General features: G+C 36.2%; 3 protein-coding genes across 3 annotated transcripts in view; 2 read left to right on the top strand and 1 right to left on the bottom strand.

Annotated features, from left to right (window-relative positions):
• IL1RAP (interleukin 1 receptor accessory protein) overlaps positions 1-2,098 on the top strand; it is a 243,594-nt gene extending 241,496 nt beyond the window's left edge. The window contains exon 13 of the transcript XR_009735599.1: positions 1,202-2,098. The gene's annotated coding sequence lies outside the window, so the exon portion shown is untranslated. The remainder of the gene's footprint in view (positions 1-1,201) is intronic.
• The window catches only part of GMNC (geminin coiled-coil domain containing), a 136,599-nt gene that overhangs the window by 32,810 nt on the left and 86,667 nt on the right, over positions 1-17,122 (bottom strand). The window lies entirely within an intron of this gene.
• LOC133245099 (large ribosomal subunit protein uL23-like) lies at positions 8,167-8,653 on the top strand. The gene has a single exon (XM_061413027.1). It carries the CDS (start codon positions 8,182-8,184, stop codon positions 8,590-8,592), a length of 411 nt encoding a protein of 136 aa, XP_061269011.1. The 5' UTR covers positions 8,167-8,181; the 3' UTR covers positions 8,593-8,653.

Below are 17,122 nucleotides of genomic sequence, written 5' to 3'. Positions count from 1 at the left end.
ACGTCAGCTTAATTTCTTCCTCAGAGGCCTGGATAGGGTCATTCTTCAACAATTAACACGTCACATCACATACATAGCCATTAATAACACATACACCCCAGCAGTGAAAGTGCCAAGTACTAGCCATTGGATCAACTAATGAACTCCCTATCACATTATTCAGAGGGAAGAAGCCTTGTGCCATCTTCTCAGATGTTGAGAAGTATAAAAATACTTCAGGTAAAAGAAGGATAAAAACATGAAGAAAACATGAAGAAAAAAACATGGACTATAAGACCTAAGGAAAACAAAAATGAAAATTTCTTATTAAAAGGGTAAAATGTACTGCAAAATGGCATTATTTTTCCAATTCATCACTATGATTTAGAGGGCTACATTTTATAGTCAAAAGATTACATGAAAAAATTCTAATTAAAAAATTATTCATCCCATGATTTTAACTTTCAAAAAATTTAATTTCAAGAAACTTGAGCTGAATCAATCCAGCATATTTGAACCGTACAATTTGGTTTTGTTCACTTGCAGTTTCCATCTGGGATCGAAATATACGCTGCCAAAGAAAGCCTAGGAAGGTGGCTTATATGGGTTTCCCATCTGGGATCTCTGATACTCGGCCAGCAGTCTCCTGGGAGACCTTGCATTGGGTCATAGCCAGATTCAGGGCTGTTATTTTGAGTGTTTAATGTTAGCATAAAACCAAATGAAAATTAAATAAGGTGTGGAACAGGACAGGGCCTTCTCCAGTGGGTGAGCAGCACATCTTTTGCGATCAGCCATTCGATGCTGGAGTTAGCTATTTACCATGGGGTTGACCTTTGGCCAATTACTTAATTCCTTTAAACCTAAAGTTCATCATATGCAGTTATAAACGAAGCATTTATCACAATAGTGTGTGTTAGTAGCTCAGTTGTGTCTGACTCTTTGCAACCCCAAGGACTGTTGCCCACAAGGCTTTTCTGTCTATGGAATTCTCCAGGCAAATATACTGGAGTGGGTAGCCTTTCCCTTCTCTAGGGTATCTTTCTGACCCAGGGATCAAACCTGGGTGTCCTGCGTTACAGGAAGATTCTTTACCATCCGAACCACCAGGGAATACTTATTACCTAATAGAACTCAATAAATAATATATTTGCTAATTAACTCTAATTATTAATGCCAATAGATTGAATATTCAAGTTTGTCATTTTTTGTCATTTCTAAGGTATTGTCTCAGAGAAGGTGATGGCACCCCACTCCAGTACTCTTGCCTGGAAAATCCCACCGACGGAGGAGCCTGGTAGGCTGCAGTCCATGGGGTTGCGAAGAGTCGGACACGACTGAGTGACTTGCCTTTCACTTTTCACTTTCATGCATTGGAGAAGGATATGGTAGCCTACTCCAGTGTTCTTGCCTGGAGAATTCCAGGGACAGGGGAGCCTGGTGGGCTGCCGTCTATGGGGTCACACAGAGTCGGACACGACTGAAGTGACTTAGCAAGGTATTGTCTAAACAATGCTATAGAAATAACACAAGTGAAAAGTAAAAAAAAAAAAACAGAAATCACCGAAAATTTCATTCACCATCTTAAAAGTCAGGCACAAGTTCTTATTTTTTTTTTAATTATTAGTATCCATATGTATGCTAACAATATTTATATAGTGAAAGCACACTATAATACAACTTCAAAAGTCGATAAAATTTCACTTTCCTCTAAACAGGGAACATATTCAGTGTGATATACCTTTTGTGTAATACATATTATTGAGTTGAATAAGAATTTTAAGAGTAGTCTCTGTAGCCAATATTTTTAATGAGTGGACTATAATTTACCTAACTAAATTCATTATAGCCATAACCATAGTTTCCAGTCTGCAAAAAAAGCGTCCTAATTTATGACTGTTATATAGATCATTGAATATCTGTTAATTTTAGTGCTAGTTTTCTCTTTAAATAGTGTCTCAACTTGAATAAATTATTTTGGTTAACTTTTTATTTTATAAATAACATTGTGAAGGACATCTTTTCATATATAGTTTTTACTCTTCTGGCATTATTCCTCTGGGAGAAATTAACAAGATTAGGATTTAGTCAGGTGGAGATATTACAAAACAAACTGTAAACTCTTCCATTTTGTGTGATTCTTTTAATAAAGAAAATGATAATCTGTTCATTTTCTTATAATTTCTCTTTAATTATGTTCTGTCATCAAAGTTCAGATGGAATTAGTCAAATTGTCCGTCTGTCTGTGGTTTCTCTACAAATGGATTTTAGGATCTATCAAAAACAACCAAGGCAAAAATGTCTATTCTCTATAAAACTTTATTTTACAAGTAGCTTCCAAACTGTGGTTTGATTGATCAACGTATGCATGAGCTAAAGTAAGTATTAATTTTCCACATTTCCTTATTTTTATGAATTAAATTAAAATATCTTATAAACTCCCAACTCAGGAATGTCAAAAAGTTGATTATCAATGTTTAAAGGACTCCTATCCTTCTTTGGCACCTACATGGTCCTAACTAATAGGCTCATATGGAGAAGTCTTAATAGTCTGGGTTATTTCCATCACTATCATTGTTTTCTTTGGTTTCTCAGGAACTGTGTTGTGAAGTATAACTTTCATGGTTGATGTCTTCCTGGAACACAGGGATCTTCAACTTTCCACTACAACTGGAGTTCTTTGAGTATAGCTTCTAAAGGAAAATGCATGGCTATTTTCTCTTTGATTGTCAGGGAGACCACACCTAGTCGGTTTCCAGGGTTACTCTATGTTTTAGTCATCTATGACAAATCGCCATAAACTTAGTATCTTAAACAACAAACATTTATTTCTCATGATTCTGGAGGCTGAAAAGTTCAAGACCAAGACTTCTGGCTGGCAGACCCAGTGTCTGGTAAAGCCTGCTTCTTGGTTTGCAGATGGGTGTATCTTCATATGGTAGAGAACAGAGAGAGAGAGAGGGAGCAAATGCTTCAATCTCTTCTTACAAGGACACTAATCCTATTTATGAGGTCTCCACCTTAATGACCAATTACATCCCAAGACATCACCTCCTAAAACAATCACATTGGGGGTTAGGATTTCAACAGATGAATTTGGGGAGCAGAGACACAAACTTTCTGATAACGTTCTCCTTTTGTCTAGTTCCCAGGGCTTCCTTGTGAATAATTCTACCTAATTCCCTCAAGGGCATACGTCTTGCAGAATACTGTCAATGCATTTTGGGTTTATCTTCCAGAGCAGCTCTAACTCCATTTGAAGTACATAAAGCACACAATGCTATTAATTACTCTTAATGGGGAAGATAGGCTAGAACTAAATATCTCCAAAGCCTAGTTGCCATCTGGAGGGTGAAGAATGGAATAAATGCTAGATGCTTTATTTTTTGTTGTTGAGATAATATTAGTTTGATAATAATATTAGTGATAATAATGCTTTTAAATGATATCAATTGAATCTTTTTATTTTTTTGCTTTTTCCTTTACATAGCATAATTTATTTGCCAGCTATAAGAAGCCCTGTTAGGTGCTGTGAGGAATCTGATACTTACGTGGGATGGTGGATGGGATCAAGGTAAAACTTTATGAAGTGGTCTTAAGAGAATCACTTTCTATTAAGTAGCTTAGAATCTAGTCTAGTGGTTGAAAGCAGGCTCTATGGATTCAGATCCCAGCTCTGTCACTTACTATCTGTGGTCAAATCAGTTGATTTCTCCATACTTTAGTTCTCTCGTCTGTCAAATGGTTAACAATGACCTTCTGGGATTGTTATGAAGATTGTATGTTAATATGTATTATAATATTGTTAATATGATGGTAAAAGGAACTTAGAAGAATATATGATGCATAATAAATTTTAACTATAATATGGTGTGAAAAGCACAAACAATATATAAAAGGAAAATGAAAGAGAAATTAGATTCTCCTGGGAGGAACAGCAATGTTCTCACACAGGAGATAACTAAATTGATCTTTGAATAATGGGTAGAAATCAAAACAGGTAGAGGTAAGATCATTTCACATGAGAAAAGTGTAAGTACATAGAGGTTTGGGTTTGTTTTTTTTTTATTTGAAAAAAATTCCTTAGCCTCATATGTGAGGCAAATAGGATGCAAGAGAAGGTTTTCAAGTGATGCAGCATGATATTATGTTGGAAATACAAGTTGAGGCAATCAAAAAATCTTATACACCAAGTTAAAATACTATGATCTTACCCTCTTAGGTAACAAAACATTATCAGAGCTTTTCTGAGCAAGTAACAAATAGAATCTTGCAGTTTTTATGGAAACTATAATAGCAATGCTATGCCTGGTTCGGAAGGGAAAGACACTGTAGACTGGTAGATTTCTGAAAGTGTTTGTGCGTGATGACTGAGCAGGAAGAGTTAAAGATAATGGTGGCTTTCTGGCTGAGTGACTGAAAGAATATTTATCCTATTAACTGAGCTAAGAAAAATACTGTACACATTGAGAATAATAAGTAAGGGAAGTCTGGCCTTTAGGGCTGTCAATCCTGTATGTTTCTACCAGTCTAAATTTGGCATGCAGATGGTACCATTATTATTATTGTTGCTTAACATTTACTGAGTGTCGACAGCAAGCTAAGCCTGGTGTGGAACATTGGAAGGCACGCATATCTCCACATTTCCACTCCCACCTCCATCTGGTCCCTTTGCTTTGTTATTGTCATATTTTCTCAGCACTTATAAGTTGGTCACTGGTTTGTTATTCATTTAATAATTACTAAGTATGAGATGGCATTCATTTATCAATCAGTAAGTCATAATAAATGGGTATGTGGGCCTAATATTTTGTTTAAATAAGGGTTGCCGTACCTGTATTACTTAGTGCTTTGCAATTTTGTGACAAGGTTTGCATTTGTTGCTCATTTAGATCTTAAGAAAATATGAAGCCACTGTTTTGTTTCAAAATATTTAAAATCACAGAAACATGAATAGAATAATATTACAGATTAATATTATTAATAACGTTATCACCGCTTCAGACACACACATATACATTTTTTAAATAAAGAGAAAGAACATTATATTATCAGATAAATTCAAAATTGCTTTCTTTTTCTCTGCCCAGTACTAACTACCTCTCTCTATATAGCTTCCAGAAGTAATCACCATGAAAAACCTAACATATCTTATATCTTTCTAGCCAATTATATTGTACTTTTATTACCTATATGTGCATCTTCATAGAACATTTAGTATGATTTTGTGTATTTTAAATTTTTAATTAAATTATTTTATTCTGTGTGTTTAAATCTAAAAATTGTTCACTCAACATTTTATTCATGATCTTTACAATTAAGCTTAGCTATTGCCTATTAGTAAGTCTCTCAATTCAGGGATAAATTATAAATTATTTAGCCATTTTCCTGTTTGTAATATTTTGACTGCTTTTGATTTTTGCTATTGTAAACATTATTTCAACAAAAATCTTTGTATGTGTACCATGTGGCACATATACAAGGATTTTTTTCTAGCTATTAGAATTCAAATTACTAGGCCTTTGGATATTAATGCATATTCACATTTTTAACTGTAATCAATATCGCAAAATTTACTCTGTAATATGATTGTACTATTTCACACTTCTAGCAGCAGTGTATCAGACTTTCTGTTTTCCACAGCATACACCATGATCTGGTATTGTTACCTTCTTTTCATTTTGCTAATCTTATGGTTGTAAAATGGAACATCATTACTGTAATATGTATTCCCCTGATTGCTAGTGAGAGTTAATATCTTTTTAAATCCTTATGGGGCTTCCCTGGTGGCTCAGATGTAAAGAATCTACCTGCAATGTGGAAGACCTGGGTTCGATCCCTGGGTTGGGAGGATCCTCTGAAGGAGGGCATGACAATCCACTCCAGTATTCTTGCCTGGAGAATCCCCACGGACAGAGGAGCCTGGTGGGCTACAGTCCATGGGGCCGCAGAGTCGGATACGACCGAGCGACTAAGCACATAAACACAGTTTATCCTTAAGAGCCATTCAATTTTCCTTGTTAGTGAACTGCCTTTTCATATATTTTGCCTACCTTCCTACTGAGTTATATTCCTATTAATTTTTAGCTGCTTAATTGAAATTTGATTGATATATAATAAAATGCATATATTTAAAGTATGCAAGTTCATAAGCTTTGGTGTAAATATATATCAGTGTAGTCAAGGTAATTATTGGTAGAAGCTTTTAACATATTCTTAGCAATAAATTTGTTTGTTAAATATTTTGTAATATATACTACCATGATCGGGCTTCCCTTATGGCTCAACTGGTAAAGAATCTGCCTGCAATGATGGAGACCTGGGTGTGATCCCTGGGTTGGCAAGATACCCTGGAGAAGGGAAAGGCTACCCACTCCAGTATTCTGGCCTAGAGAATTCCCTGGACTACATAGTTCATGGGATCACAAAGAATCAGAGACAACTGAACGACTTTCACTTTCAGTTTTCACTACCATAATCTGGCTCATCATTCATCTTACTAGGTCGTCATTAGTCATAATAATTTAAAAACTTAATCTAGTTCTTTACTAGTCTAATTTTTAATGGATTTTGCTAATTTTGTATATCAAACTAATACTTTTTAAATCTAAGAGTTCAAAGTTATCTTACTGTTTTCCTCTAATAGTTTTAAAATATTTTTCTCATTTTAAAATAACTAATTCATGTGGATTTACCTTTTATGGGAAAAGGAATGAAACTTAATCTTTTCTATACAGATAGTTGTTCCAGCACACCATTTACTGAATTCCCTCTTCATTCCTCATTGATGGGTAACATCATTTCTATCATATATTAACAATTTTTTTTTGCATAAAAATTGTTTTGGAGAAGTCTAAACTCCAAACATTGTATTATTTCTTTATTCCTGGGTCAATAGCAGAGAGATATGATTGTTAATACCTTAAACTATCATATTAGGAAGGTTTCTCTCCAATTATTATTACTCCATATCTTACTGCCTGTTTTTATTCCTTAGTCTCCCAGTTCCATTCCCTCTCTCTCTCCCTCTCTTTTTTCCTACCTCTATCTCTATCTCTCTCTTTTTCTCTTATGGTCTCAATCAGAATTGCATTAAATTAATAAATTAATTTTGAAGGATTGACATTTTAATATTAGTATTTTTCACTTGAGAATATTGTTTTCTATTTATTCAATCTAATTTTAGAGTCTTCAACTTTGTTTCACAAATCCCACTATGATTTATAATCTTTGTGTTATCTTAAATGACTTATCTTGTTCTATGACATTGTTATTTGGATGTGGCTGAAATATTTAAATTATATTTATTTTTGTGAGTTGACTAGATAACATGAAAATCCTATTGTATTTTCTGTGCCTTATCTCCATATTCTCATTGTTCTAAGTAAATGATATTAACTTTTTATTTTCTAATATCTCTTTTCCTTTTATCTTGATTCATGAGTGTGAAATGGTAAAATATTGGCTGTTATTGACAATAGTGATTAATTCTTTCATTAATTAAAAGGCATCTCCAGGTTCATCTTAGAACATTATGTTTATGATTGTCAGTAGTAATTTCATTAATCACTTTAAGGAAATTTCCTCTATTCCTACTTTGCTAAAACATTCTTATTATTATTTTAAATTATCAATAAATGTTTAATTTTATTGAGTAGCTTTTTATTTATTAAGCTAATCTGAATATTTCTCAAATTTAATCTGCTAAAATACATAATTAAATCAATTACAGTTTCATTTGACTATAATTTCTCTCTTATGGTAAATCCCACTGACTGATGATATAATCCATGCACACACACACACACACACACACACACACTATTGTATTAAAGTTGCTTAACTTCTTTAATACGTTTAGATCTTATGTTCATATGTAAAAATGTTCTATAATTTTTAAGTGTCATAGTTTTACCTGTCTCATAAAATTAGTTGCACCAGGTTCCCCTTTTTGAGTCTCTGCAATATTTAGTGTAATAAATAGTATGCAATTTTATTTTATTAATTTATGCTTTTATCTTCTACATTCCATGTACTTGTGTTTATTCTATGGTTCTTTTTCTGGCTTCTTGATTCAAACTTTAGCTCATTTACTTTCATTTTTTCTTTTTTCTTATCACAGACTTTGTTTTGTCTGCTAGCAAGTATTCAAGAGTTTTAAAAATTTATTCGAAGCCTGATAAATATACAGTTGTAAACTCCATGTTGAAGGCCAAGAAAGCAGTGTTGAAAGGTGTCCACAGCCACAAAAAAAAGAAGATCCGGACGTCGCCCACCTTCCGGCGGCCCAAAACACTGCGGCTCAGGAGGCAGCCCAAATATCCTCGGAAGAGCGCCCCTAGGAGAAACAAACTTGACCACTATGCCATCATCAAATTCCCCCTCACCACTGAGTCAGCCATGAAGAAAATAGAAGACAACAACACACTGGTATTCATTGTGGACGTCAAGGCCAACAAGCACCAAATTAAACAGGCTGTGAAGAAGCTCTATGACATTGACGTGGCTAAGGTCAATACTCTGATCAGGCCTGATGGAGAGAAGAAGGCATATGTTCGACTGGCTCCTGACTATGATGCTTTGGATGTTGCCAACAAAATTGGCATCATCTAAACTGAGTCCAGCTGGCTAATTCCAAATATAAAAGTTTTCACTATAAAAAAAAAAAAAAGAATTTATATTTTCTTTCTAGCATTCATGTAATTATATGTACATAATTAGACACAATATATACAAATTATATAAACACTAAATAATAAAATAGCATAAATATATGCATATTTATATATAATTGTCTTATACATATTTTTATATCTGCCAAGGCAGTTCAGGATAGTCACCTAAACAAATAATACTGAAACTATGATATTTTTCTACAAAAGAACTTTCAGTGTCACTTTGCACTGTAAAAGATTAAGCTGAAATGAATGATAAACACAAATATCAAGTGTAAACATATAAAACTGATAGAAGAAAATTCTTGTGATCTTGGGTCAAACAACAATTTTAAAGCTACAACACAAAAATGATGACTGCAATTTTTTCAAAAAATTGATAAAATTGGACATCTTCAAAATAAAAGTCTTGCGTTTCAAAAGACACTTTAGAAAAATAACAGAATAACTTTAGACTATATGACAATATGCACAAAATATTTCTGATGAGGGACTTGTATTCTGAATATATAAAGACCTATTATAACTTAATAAGAAAATAGTTCAGAGTATACAGAAACTTAATCAAAGATGATGCACAGGTAGCAAGTAATACCATGAAAATCTGCTCACTACTATCAGTCATTGCTGCTGCTGCTGCTGCTAAGTCACTTCAGTCGTGTCCGACTCTGTACAACCCCATAGACAACAGCCCAACAGGCTCCTCTGTCCCTGGGATTCTCCAGGCAAGAACACTGGAGTGGGTTGCCATTTCCTTCTCCAATGCATGTGAAAAGTGAAAGTGAAGTCGCTCAGTCGTGTCCGACTCTTAGCGACCCCAAGGACTGCAGCCCACCAGGCTCCTCTGTCCATGGGATTTTCCAGGCAAGAGTACTGGAGTGGGATGCCATTGCCTTCTCCAAATATCAGTCATTAACCACATGCAAATTTTAATCACAATGAAATATTACTACACTGTTATTAGAATGACTAAAATAGAACAGAGTACCAGGTACTGGCAAGAATGTGGAGCAACTGGAATATTTATATATTGTTGGGCTGCCGTCTGTGGGGTCGCACAGAGTCGGACACGACTGAAGCGACTTAGCGGCGGTGGCAGCAGCAGTGGGAATGTAAATTAGTATAGGCATGTGAAAAATCAGTTTTCTCCAACTTCGACGATGATTTGACTCAGAAATCTCACTCCTGTGTGCTTTCTCAAGAGAAATAAAATACATGTTCACAAAAAAAATTACAAAAAGGAGAAGAACTGTATGGGAAAGTTTATTGCAGTGTTGATAGTTGCCAAAAACTAGAAACAACACAGATGTCCGTCAATTGTTAAATGGATAAACAAACTGTGGAACAGTATGCAATGCAATTCTATTCAGCAATAAAATGGAAGGATTTATTGATGCATGCAGCACATGGGTAGCTAGAAAATACATGATGCTAAGTGAGAGAAGCCAAACTCAGAAAGCCACAAACTGTATTATTCCATTAATAAGATGTTCTGGCAAAGCCAAAATGGTAAGTACAAAAACAAAAAAGAACAGTGGTAACCAGGGTTTGGATGTGGGGACAGTAGGTTGACAAAGGAGCGTTTGAGCAGTTTGGGGGTTGATGTAAATGCTGACTCTTTTTATTGTGCTAGTGGTTACACAACCACATGCATTTGTTAAAAATCATAGAATTGCACTTGGGAAAAAGAAAAGTTTATTGCACATGAATTATTTCCACAACAGATTTCCCAGCCCGGGGACATGGCAAAGGGACTGAGAACCCCCAGGGAATTTGACTTTGAAGGCCAGTGGGATTTGATTACAGAACTTACACAAGACTGAGGAAACAGACTCTTGGAAGGCAGAAGCAAAGCCTGTGCACACCAGGACCCAGGAGAAAGAAGCAATGACTCTGCAAGAGACTGACCCAGAAGTGCCTGTGAGTGTCCAGGAGTCTCTGGCGGAGGTGTGGGTGGACAGTGGCCTGTTGCAGGGTCAGGGGCATTGAATACCACAGTGCTTGCACAAGACCTTTTGAAGGAGGTCGCCATTATCTTCATTACCCCGACAATAGTTTGGTCTCAGGTCAAACAATAGGGAGGGAACACAGCAGCCCTGTCCACCAACAGAAAGTTGGATTAAAGATTTAATGAACATGGCCCCACCCATCAGAACAAGACCCACTTTCCCGCAATGTCAGTCTCTCCCATCAGGAAGCCTCCGTAAAACTCTTATCGTAATCCATCATAGGGCAGACAGAATGAAAACCACAATCACAGAAAACTATCAAACTGATCACATGGGCCACAGCCTTGTCTAACTCAATGAAACTATGATTCATGCCATGTGGGGCCACCAAAGACAGACAGGTCATGGTGGAGAGTTCTGAAAAAATGTGGTCCACTGGAGAAGGGAATGGCAAACCACTTCAGTATCCTTGCCTTGAGAACCCCATGAGCAGTATGAAAAGGCAAAAAGATATGACACTGAAAGATAACGTCCCCAGGTCGGTAGGTGCCCAATATACTACTGGAGAAGAGTATAGAAATAACTCCAGAAAGAGTGAAGAAACAAAGACAAAGAGAAAACAATGACCACTTGCTGAGGTGACTGGTGAGGGAAGTAAAATCTGATGTTTTAAAAAACAATATTGCATAGGAATCAGGAATGTTAGGTCCATGAATCAAGCTAAATTGGAAGTGGTCAAACAGATGGCAAGAGTGAACATAGACATTTTAGGAATCAGTGGACTAAAACAGACTGGAACGGATTAATTTAATTCAGATAACCAGTGTATCTATTACAGTGGGCAAGAATCCCCTAGAAGAAATGGAGTAGCCTTCATAGTCAACAAAAGAGTCCAAAATGCAGTACTTGGATACAATCTCATAAACAAGAAAATGATCTTGGTTCATTTCCAAGGCAAACTATTTAATATCACAGCAATCCAAGTCTATGCCTCAACCAGTAATGCTGAAGATGCTGAAGGTGAATGGTTCTATGAAGACCTGCAAGACCTTCTAGAACTAACACCCAAAGAAGATGTCCTTTTCATCACTGGGGACTAGAATGCAAAAGTAAGAAGTGAAGGGATACTTGGAGAAACAGGCAAATTTGGCCTTGGAGGACAAGATGAAACAGGGAAAAGGCTAACAGAGTTTTGCCGAGAGAATGCACTGGTCATAGCAAACAGTCTCTTTCAACAAAAGAAAAGACAACTCTACATATGGACATCACCAGATGGTCAATACTGAAATCAGATTGATTATATTCTTTGCAGCCAAAGATGGAGAAGCTCTATACAGTCAGCAAAAACAAAACCAGGAGCTGACCGTGGCACAGATCACGAATTCCTCATTGCAAAATTCAGACTTAAATTGAAGAAAGTAGGGAAAACCACTAGACCATTCAGGTATGACCTAAATTGAATCCCCTATGATTATACAGTGGAAGTGAGAAATAGATTCAAGGGACTAGATCTGATAGACAGAGTGCCTGATGAACTATGGACAGAGGTTTGTGACATTGTAAAGGGGGCAGTGATAAAGACCATCTCCAAGAAAAAGAAATGCAAAAAGGCAAAACAGTTTTCTGAGAAGGCCTTACAAATAGCTAAGAAAAGAAGAGATGCTAAAGGCAAAGGAGAAAAGGAAAGATATACCCATCTGAATGCAGAGTTCCATAGAATAGCAAGGACAGATAAGAAAGCCTTCCTCACTGATCAAGGCAAAGAAATAGAGGAAAACAATAGGATGGGAAACAGTAGAGATCTCTTCATGAAAATTATAGACACCAAGGAAACATTTCATGCAAAGATGGACACAATAAAGGACAGAAATGGTATGGACCTCACAGAAGTAAAAGGTATTGAGAAGAGGTGGCAAGAATACACAGAAGAACGATACAAAAAAGATCTTCATGATGCAGATAACCACGATAATATGATCACTCACCCAGAGCAGGACACCCTGGAATGTGAAGTCAGGTGGGCCTTAGAAAGCATCACTACAAACAAAGCTAGTGGAGGTGATGGAATTCCAGTTGAGCTATTTCCAGCCCTAAAACATGATGTTGTTAAAGTGCTGCACTCAACATGCCAGCAAATTTGGAAAACTCAGCAGTGGCCACAGAACTGGAAAAGGTCAGTTTTCATTCCAATCCCAAAGAAAAGCAATGCCAAAGAATGTTCAAACTACAACATAATTGCACTCATCTCACACGCTAGCAAAGTAATGCTCAAAATTCTTCAAGTCAGGCTTCAACAGTATATGACCCATGAACTTCCAGATGTTCAAGCTGGATTTAGAAAAGGCAGAGGAACCAGAGGTCGAATTGCCAAATGCATAGGATTATCAAAAAAACAAGAGAGTTCCAGAAAAACATCTACTTCTGCTTTATTGACTATGCCAAAGCCTTTGACTGTGTGCATCACAACAAACTGTAGACAATTCTTAAAGAGATGGAAATGCCAGACCACCTTACCTGTTTCCTGAGAAATTTGCATGCAGGTCAAGAAGCAACAGTTAGAATTGGACATGGAAAAACAAACTAGTTCCAAATAGGGAAATGAGTATATCAGGGCTGTATATTGTCACCCTGCTGATTTTGCTTATATGCAGAGTACATCATGCAAAATGCCAGGCTGGATTGAGCACAAGCTGGGATCAAGATTGCCAGAAGAAGTATCAGTAACCTCAGATATGCAGATGACACCATGCCTATGGCAGAAAGCAGAGAACTAAAGAACCTCTTGGTGAAAGTGAAAGAGGAGCGTGAAAAAATTGGCTTAAAACTCAACATTCAGAAAACTAAGATCATGGCATACGGTCCCATCACTTCATGGCAAATAGATGGAGAAACAATGAAAACAGTCGAAGACTTTATTTGGGGGCCTCCAAAATCACTGCAGATGATGATTGCAGCCATGAAATTAAAAGACGCTTGCTCTTTGGAAGAAAAGTTATGACCAACCTAGACAGCATATTAGAAAGCAGAAACATTATATTGCCAACAAGTTCTGTCTAGTCAAGGCTATATTTTTTCCAGTGGTCATGTATGGATATGAGAATTGGACTAAAAAGAAAGCTTAGAGCTGAAGAATTGATGCTTTTGAACTGTGGTGTTGGAGAAGACTCTTGAGAGTCCCTTGGACTGCAAAGAGATCTAACCAGTCAATCCTCCATGAAATCAGTCCTGAATATTCATTGGAAGGACTGATGCTGAAACTGAAACTCCAACACTTTAGCCATCTAATGTGAAGAACTGACTCATTGGAAAAGACCTTGATGCTGGGAAAGATTGAAGGTGGGAGGAGAAGGGGATGACAGAGGATAAGATGGTTGGATGGCATACCAACTTGATGGACATGAGTTTGAGCAAACTCTGGGATTAGGTGATGGACAGAGAAGCCTGGCATACTGCAATCCATGGGGTTGCAAAGGGTCAGACACAACTGAGCAACTGAACTGAACTGAACTGAAATTATAGCCTAATAAACCTGACACCTGACTTAATTTTTAAATTTCTTTTTGTATGGAGGAGTCATACATATTTATTGGACATTTTTCTTAAATGCCTTACATTTTTGATAGTATTTAAGATGGTATATTTTTTAAATTCAGTATTGTACCATTTATTAAATCATAAAGTCATGGTTAATTTTTATGATACCTATTAAGTTCCAAGAAACATGCTGAATTGTTACGTTATTCTATTCTACTTTTAAATGTTTTTGGATTTTTCTCTATATACAATTATCTCATTAGTGGATTATAAACATTTTGCTTATTCCTAAAAACTAAACAGAAAAGAAATTAAATTTCATAGAGTATATGTCATTTACTTAAGTCCACATGGCTTGAAAGTGCCAGAACTATAACTCCAACACTGCTCTTTCAAATGAAAATCCCAGAACATTCTTTAATTCTTCGTGTCTTACTTTTATTATTTATTTGCTTTCATGACTTCATTTCGGGTATTTTTGTGTTGGGTGTGTATTGTTTGTGGCTTCCCAGGTGGCGCTAGTGGTAAGGAACCCATCTGCCAAAGCAAGAGATAAAGAGAGCTGGATCCCTGAGTTCCGAAGATTCCCCGGTGGAGGGTATGGCAACCCACTCCAGTATTCTTGCCTGGAGAGTCCTATGGCCAGAGAAGTCTAGACGGTTATGGTCTATTGAGTCACAAAGAGACAGACATGATTGAAACAACCTAGCAGGCATGCACATGTACTGTTTGGAAAACTCATTTCTGCTTGCCCAGCACCTATTAACCATTTTCTATTAATAAATACTGAATTTCCATAAAGAAAATACCCAGTGCTGCATTCTGTCTGTGGCTTTGGATGGAGTTCAGTTCAGTTCAGTTCAGTCGCTCAGTCGTGTCCAACTCTTTGCGACCCCATGAATCACAGCACGCCAGGCCTCCCTGTCCATCACCAACTCCTGGAGTTCACTCTGACGCACGTTCATTGAGTCAGTGATGCCATCCAGCCATCTCATCCTCTGTTGTCCCCTTCTCCTCATGCCCCCAATCCCTCCCAGCATCAGAGTCTTTTCCAATGAGTCAACTCTTCGCATGAGGTGGCCAAAGTACTGGAGTTTCAGCTTTAGCATCATTCCTTCCAAAGAAATCCCAGGGCTGATCTCCTTCAGAATGGACTGGTTGGATCTCCTTGCAGTCCAAGGGACTCTCAAGAGTCTTCTCCAACACCACAGTTCAAAAGCATCAATTCTTTAGCGCTCAGCCTTCTTCACAGTCCAACTCTCACATCCATACATGATCACAGGAAAAACCATAGCCTTGACTAGACGAACCTTTGTTGGCAAAGTAATGTCTCTGCTTTTCAATATGCTATCTAGGTTGGGGTGTGCACATCTCAGAGAAGCACATATGCTTCTATAATAAAGGGTTTAGGGATTAACACATGACTCACTCCAGGCTTATCATCAATATTTAAAATTTAACAGGAAATATTAGAAGGAGAAACACTCTTCCTCACTAGGTTTACTGTGCAACATGATACGTGTGAGCTTGTCAGAGGCTGCTCGGTGGGGAGAATCTCTGTGAAGATGAGGCGATACCACAGGACAGCTGAATTGAGGGACAGAGATAGACTTCTGATCTTTGATTCAATTTTCCTGATAGCTAAATTTGTCCCTGGAGTTTCCAGTTATGTGAAACAATAAATCAACTTTTTTTTTTTTTGGCTTGAACAGATTTCAGTATGAGAGTATCCTCTGATTTACTGAGGCATCAAATAAAACGCTGACCCAGAAACTGAGACATCTTATATGTAAGTCACAGATAGCATCAAGGGCCTCACAGATTTATAAAGAAGAGAAAGAATGCACATAAATTTATAAATTTATTATGATAATAACTTTTCTACGTTGCCTCAATGTCTGATTACCTCACTTCTGAGAACATTTGTAAAAATAAACTGTATTAGATAAATGTGAACCATTCCTTCATTAGAGCCAAGAAGCAAAAATATACTTCCCATTCTTCCAGATACAGGGAGAAAAAACTTGGAGTAAATCTTTATCTGACTAAAGAGATATAGTCCTAAAAAACTCAGATTCAGATTTTATTTAATGGCAATGGCATATTTTTGGACTTAGATCTAGATTCTCTAAGCATTTTGAATGTTAAAGATCAGAAGAAGATATGATTCTAAACATTTAAAAATAAACAGCTTTAACATCTGTGGGAAAAAGCACAAGATTTGCTAACTAAAGCAACAAATAAAACCAAGGATCTTCTCAGAATTCACAAACCTCTCTCATTTCTGTTAATCATCCCATTGCCAAATAAAAAGGTGAAAAAATAAAAGTCAAAATCTATGCATTTAAAATATTATTACATAAGTTTTTTAAATGCCATAAGTTATAAATCAGCCAAAATCTATGGGCTACTTAATCCCAAATGACATTTAACACTTTCAACCCAGCAAAAGGTTAATCGAGTAATTTTTAGGCCATACCAATATAAAATGGGAGAAGAAATTTAATGACTTTGAGGGAGTTAAATTGTGAAAATTTATGCCTGTAAATACAGATAAAATGCCAATCTCTGTACACAAATAAAGTATATAAATTGACTAAGATCAAGTTTGTCTTTGACATATTGTTTTACAGAATTGCATTAGAACTATAGAATAATTCAAAGACAATTGGCATCTTCATAATATCAAGTGTTATGATCCATGAACATGAATTCATAAATCATGAATCCATTATGTTCTCTGATTTCTTACATCAATGTTTTGTAATTTTGAGGCTATACAACCTTTAAATGTTTTATTATATTTATGCATAAGAATTTTATTTTGAGGGAACTGTAAATTGTAGTTTTAAAAAATGTGGATTTTCATGTGTGTTTTAGTATATAAAAATATAATTGATTTTCATGTGACACTCATGAGTCCTTCAACCATATCGAAGTCACTGAATAGTTCTAATAATCTTTTTGTAGACTCCTTGAGATTTT

Source organism: Bos javanicus, chromosome 1 (assembly GCF_032452875.1).
Source record: "Bos javanicus breed banteng chromosome 1, ARS-OSU_banteng_1.0, whole genome shotgun sequence".
Classification (NCBI taxonomy): Eukaryota; Metazoa; Chordata; class Mammalia; order Artiodactyla; family Bovidae; genus Bos; species Bos javanicus.
This window is presented reverse-complemented; position numbering and strand designations above follow the sequence as displayed.

What these genes read in the sequence shown, in the direction of transcription:
- LOC133245099 (XM_061413027.1), top strand. Translation starts at nt 8,182, where the DNA reads ATGTTGAAGGCCAAGAAAGCAGTGTTGAAAGGTGTCCACAGCCACAAA.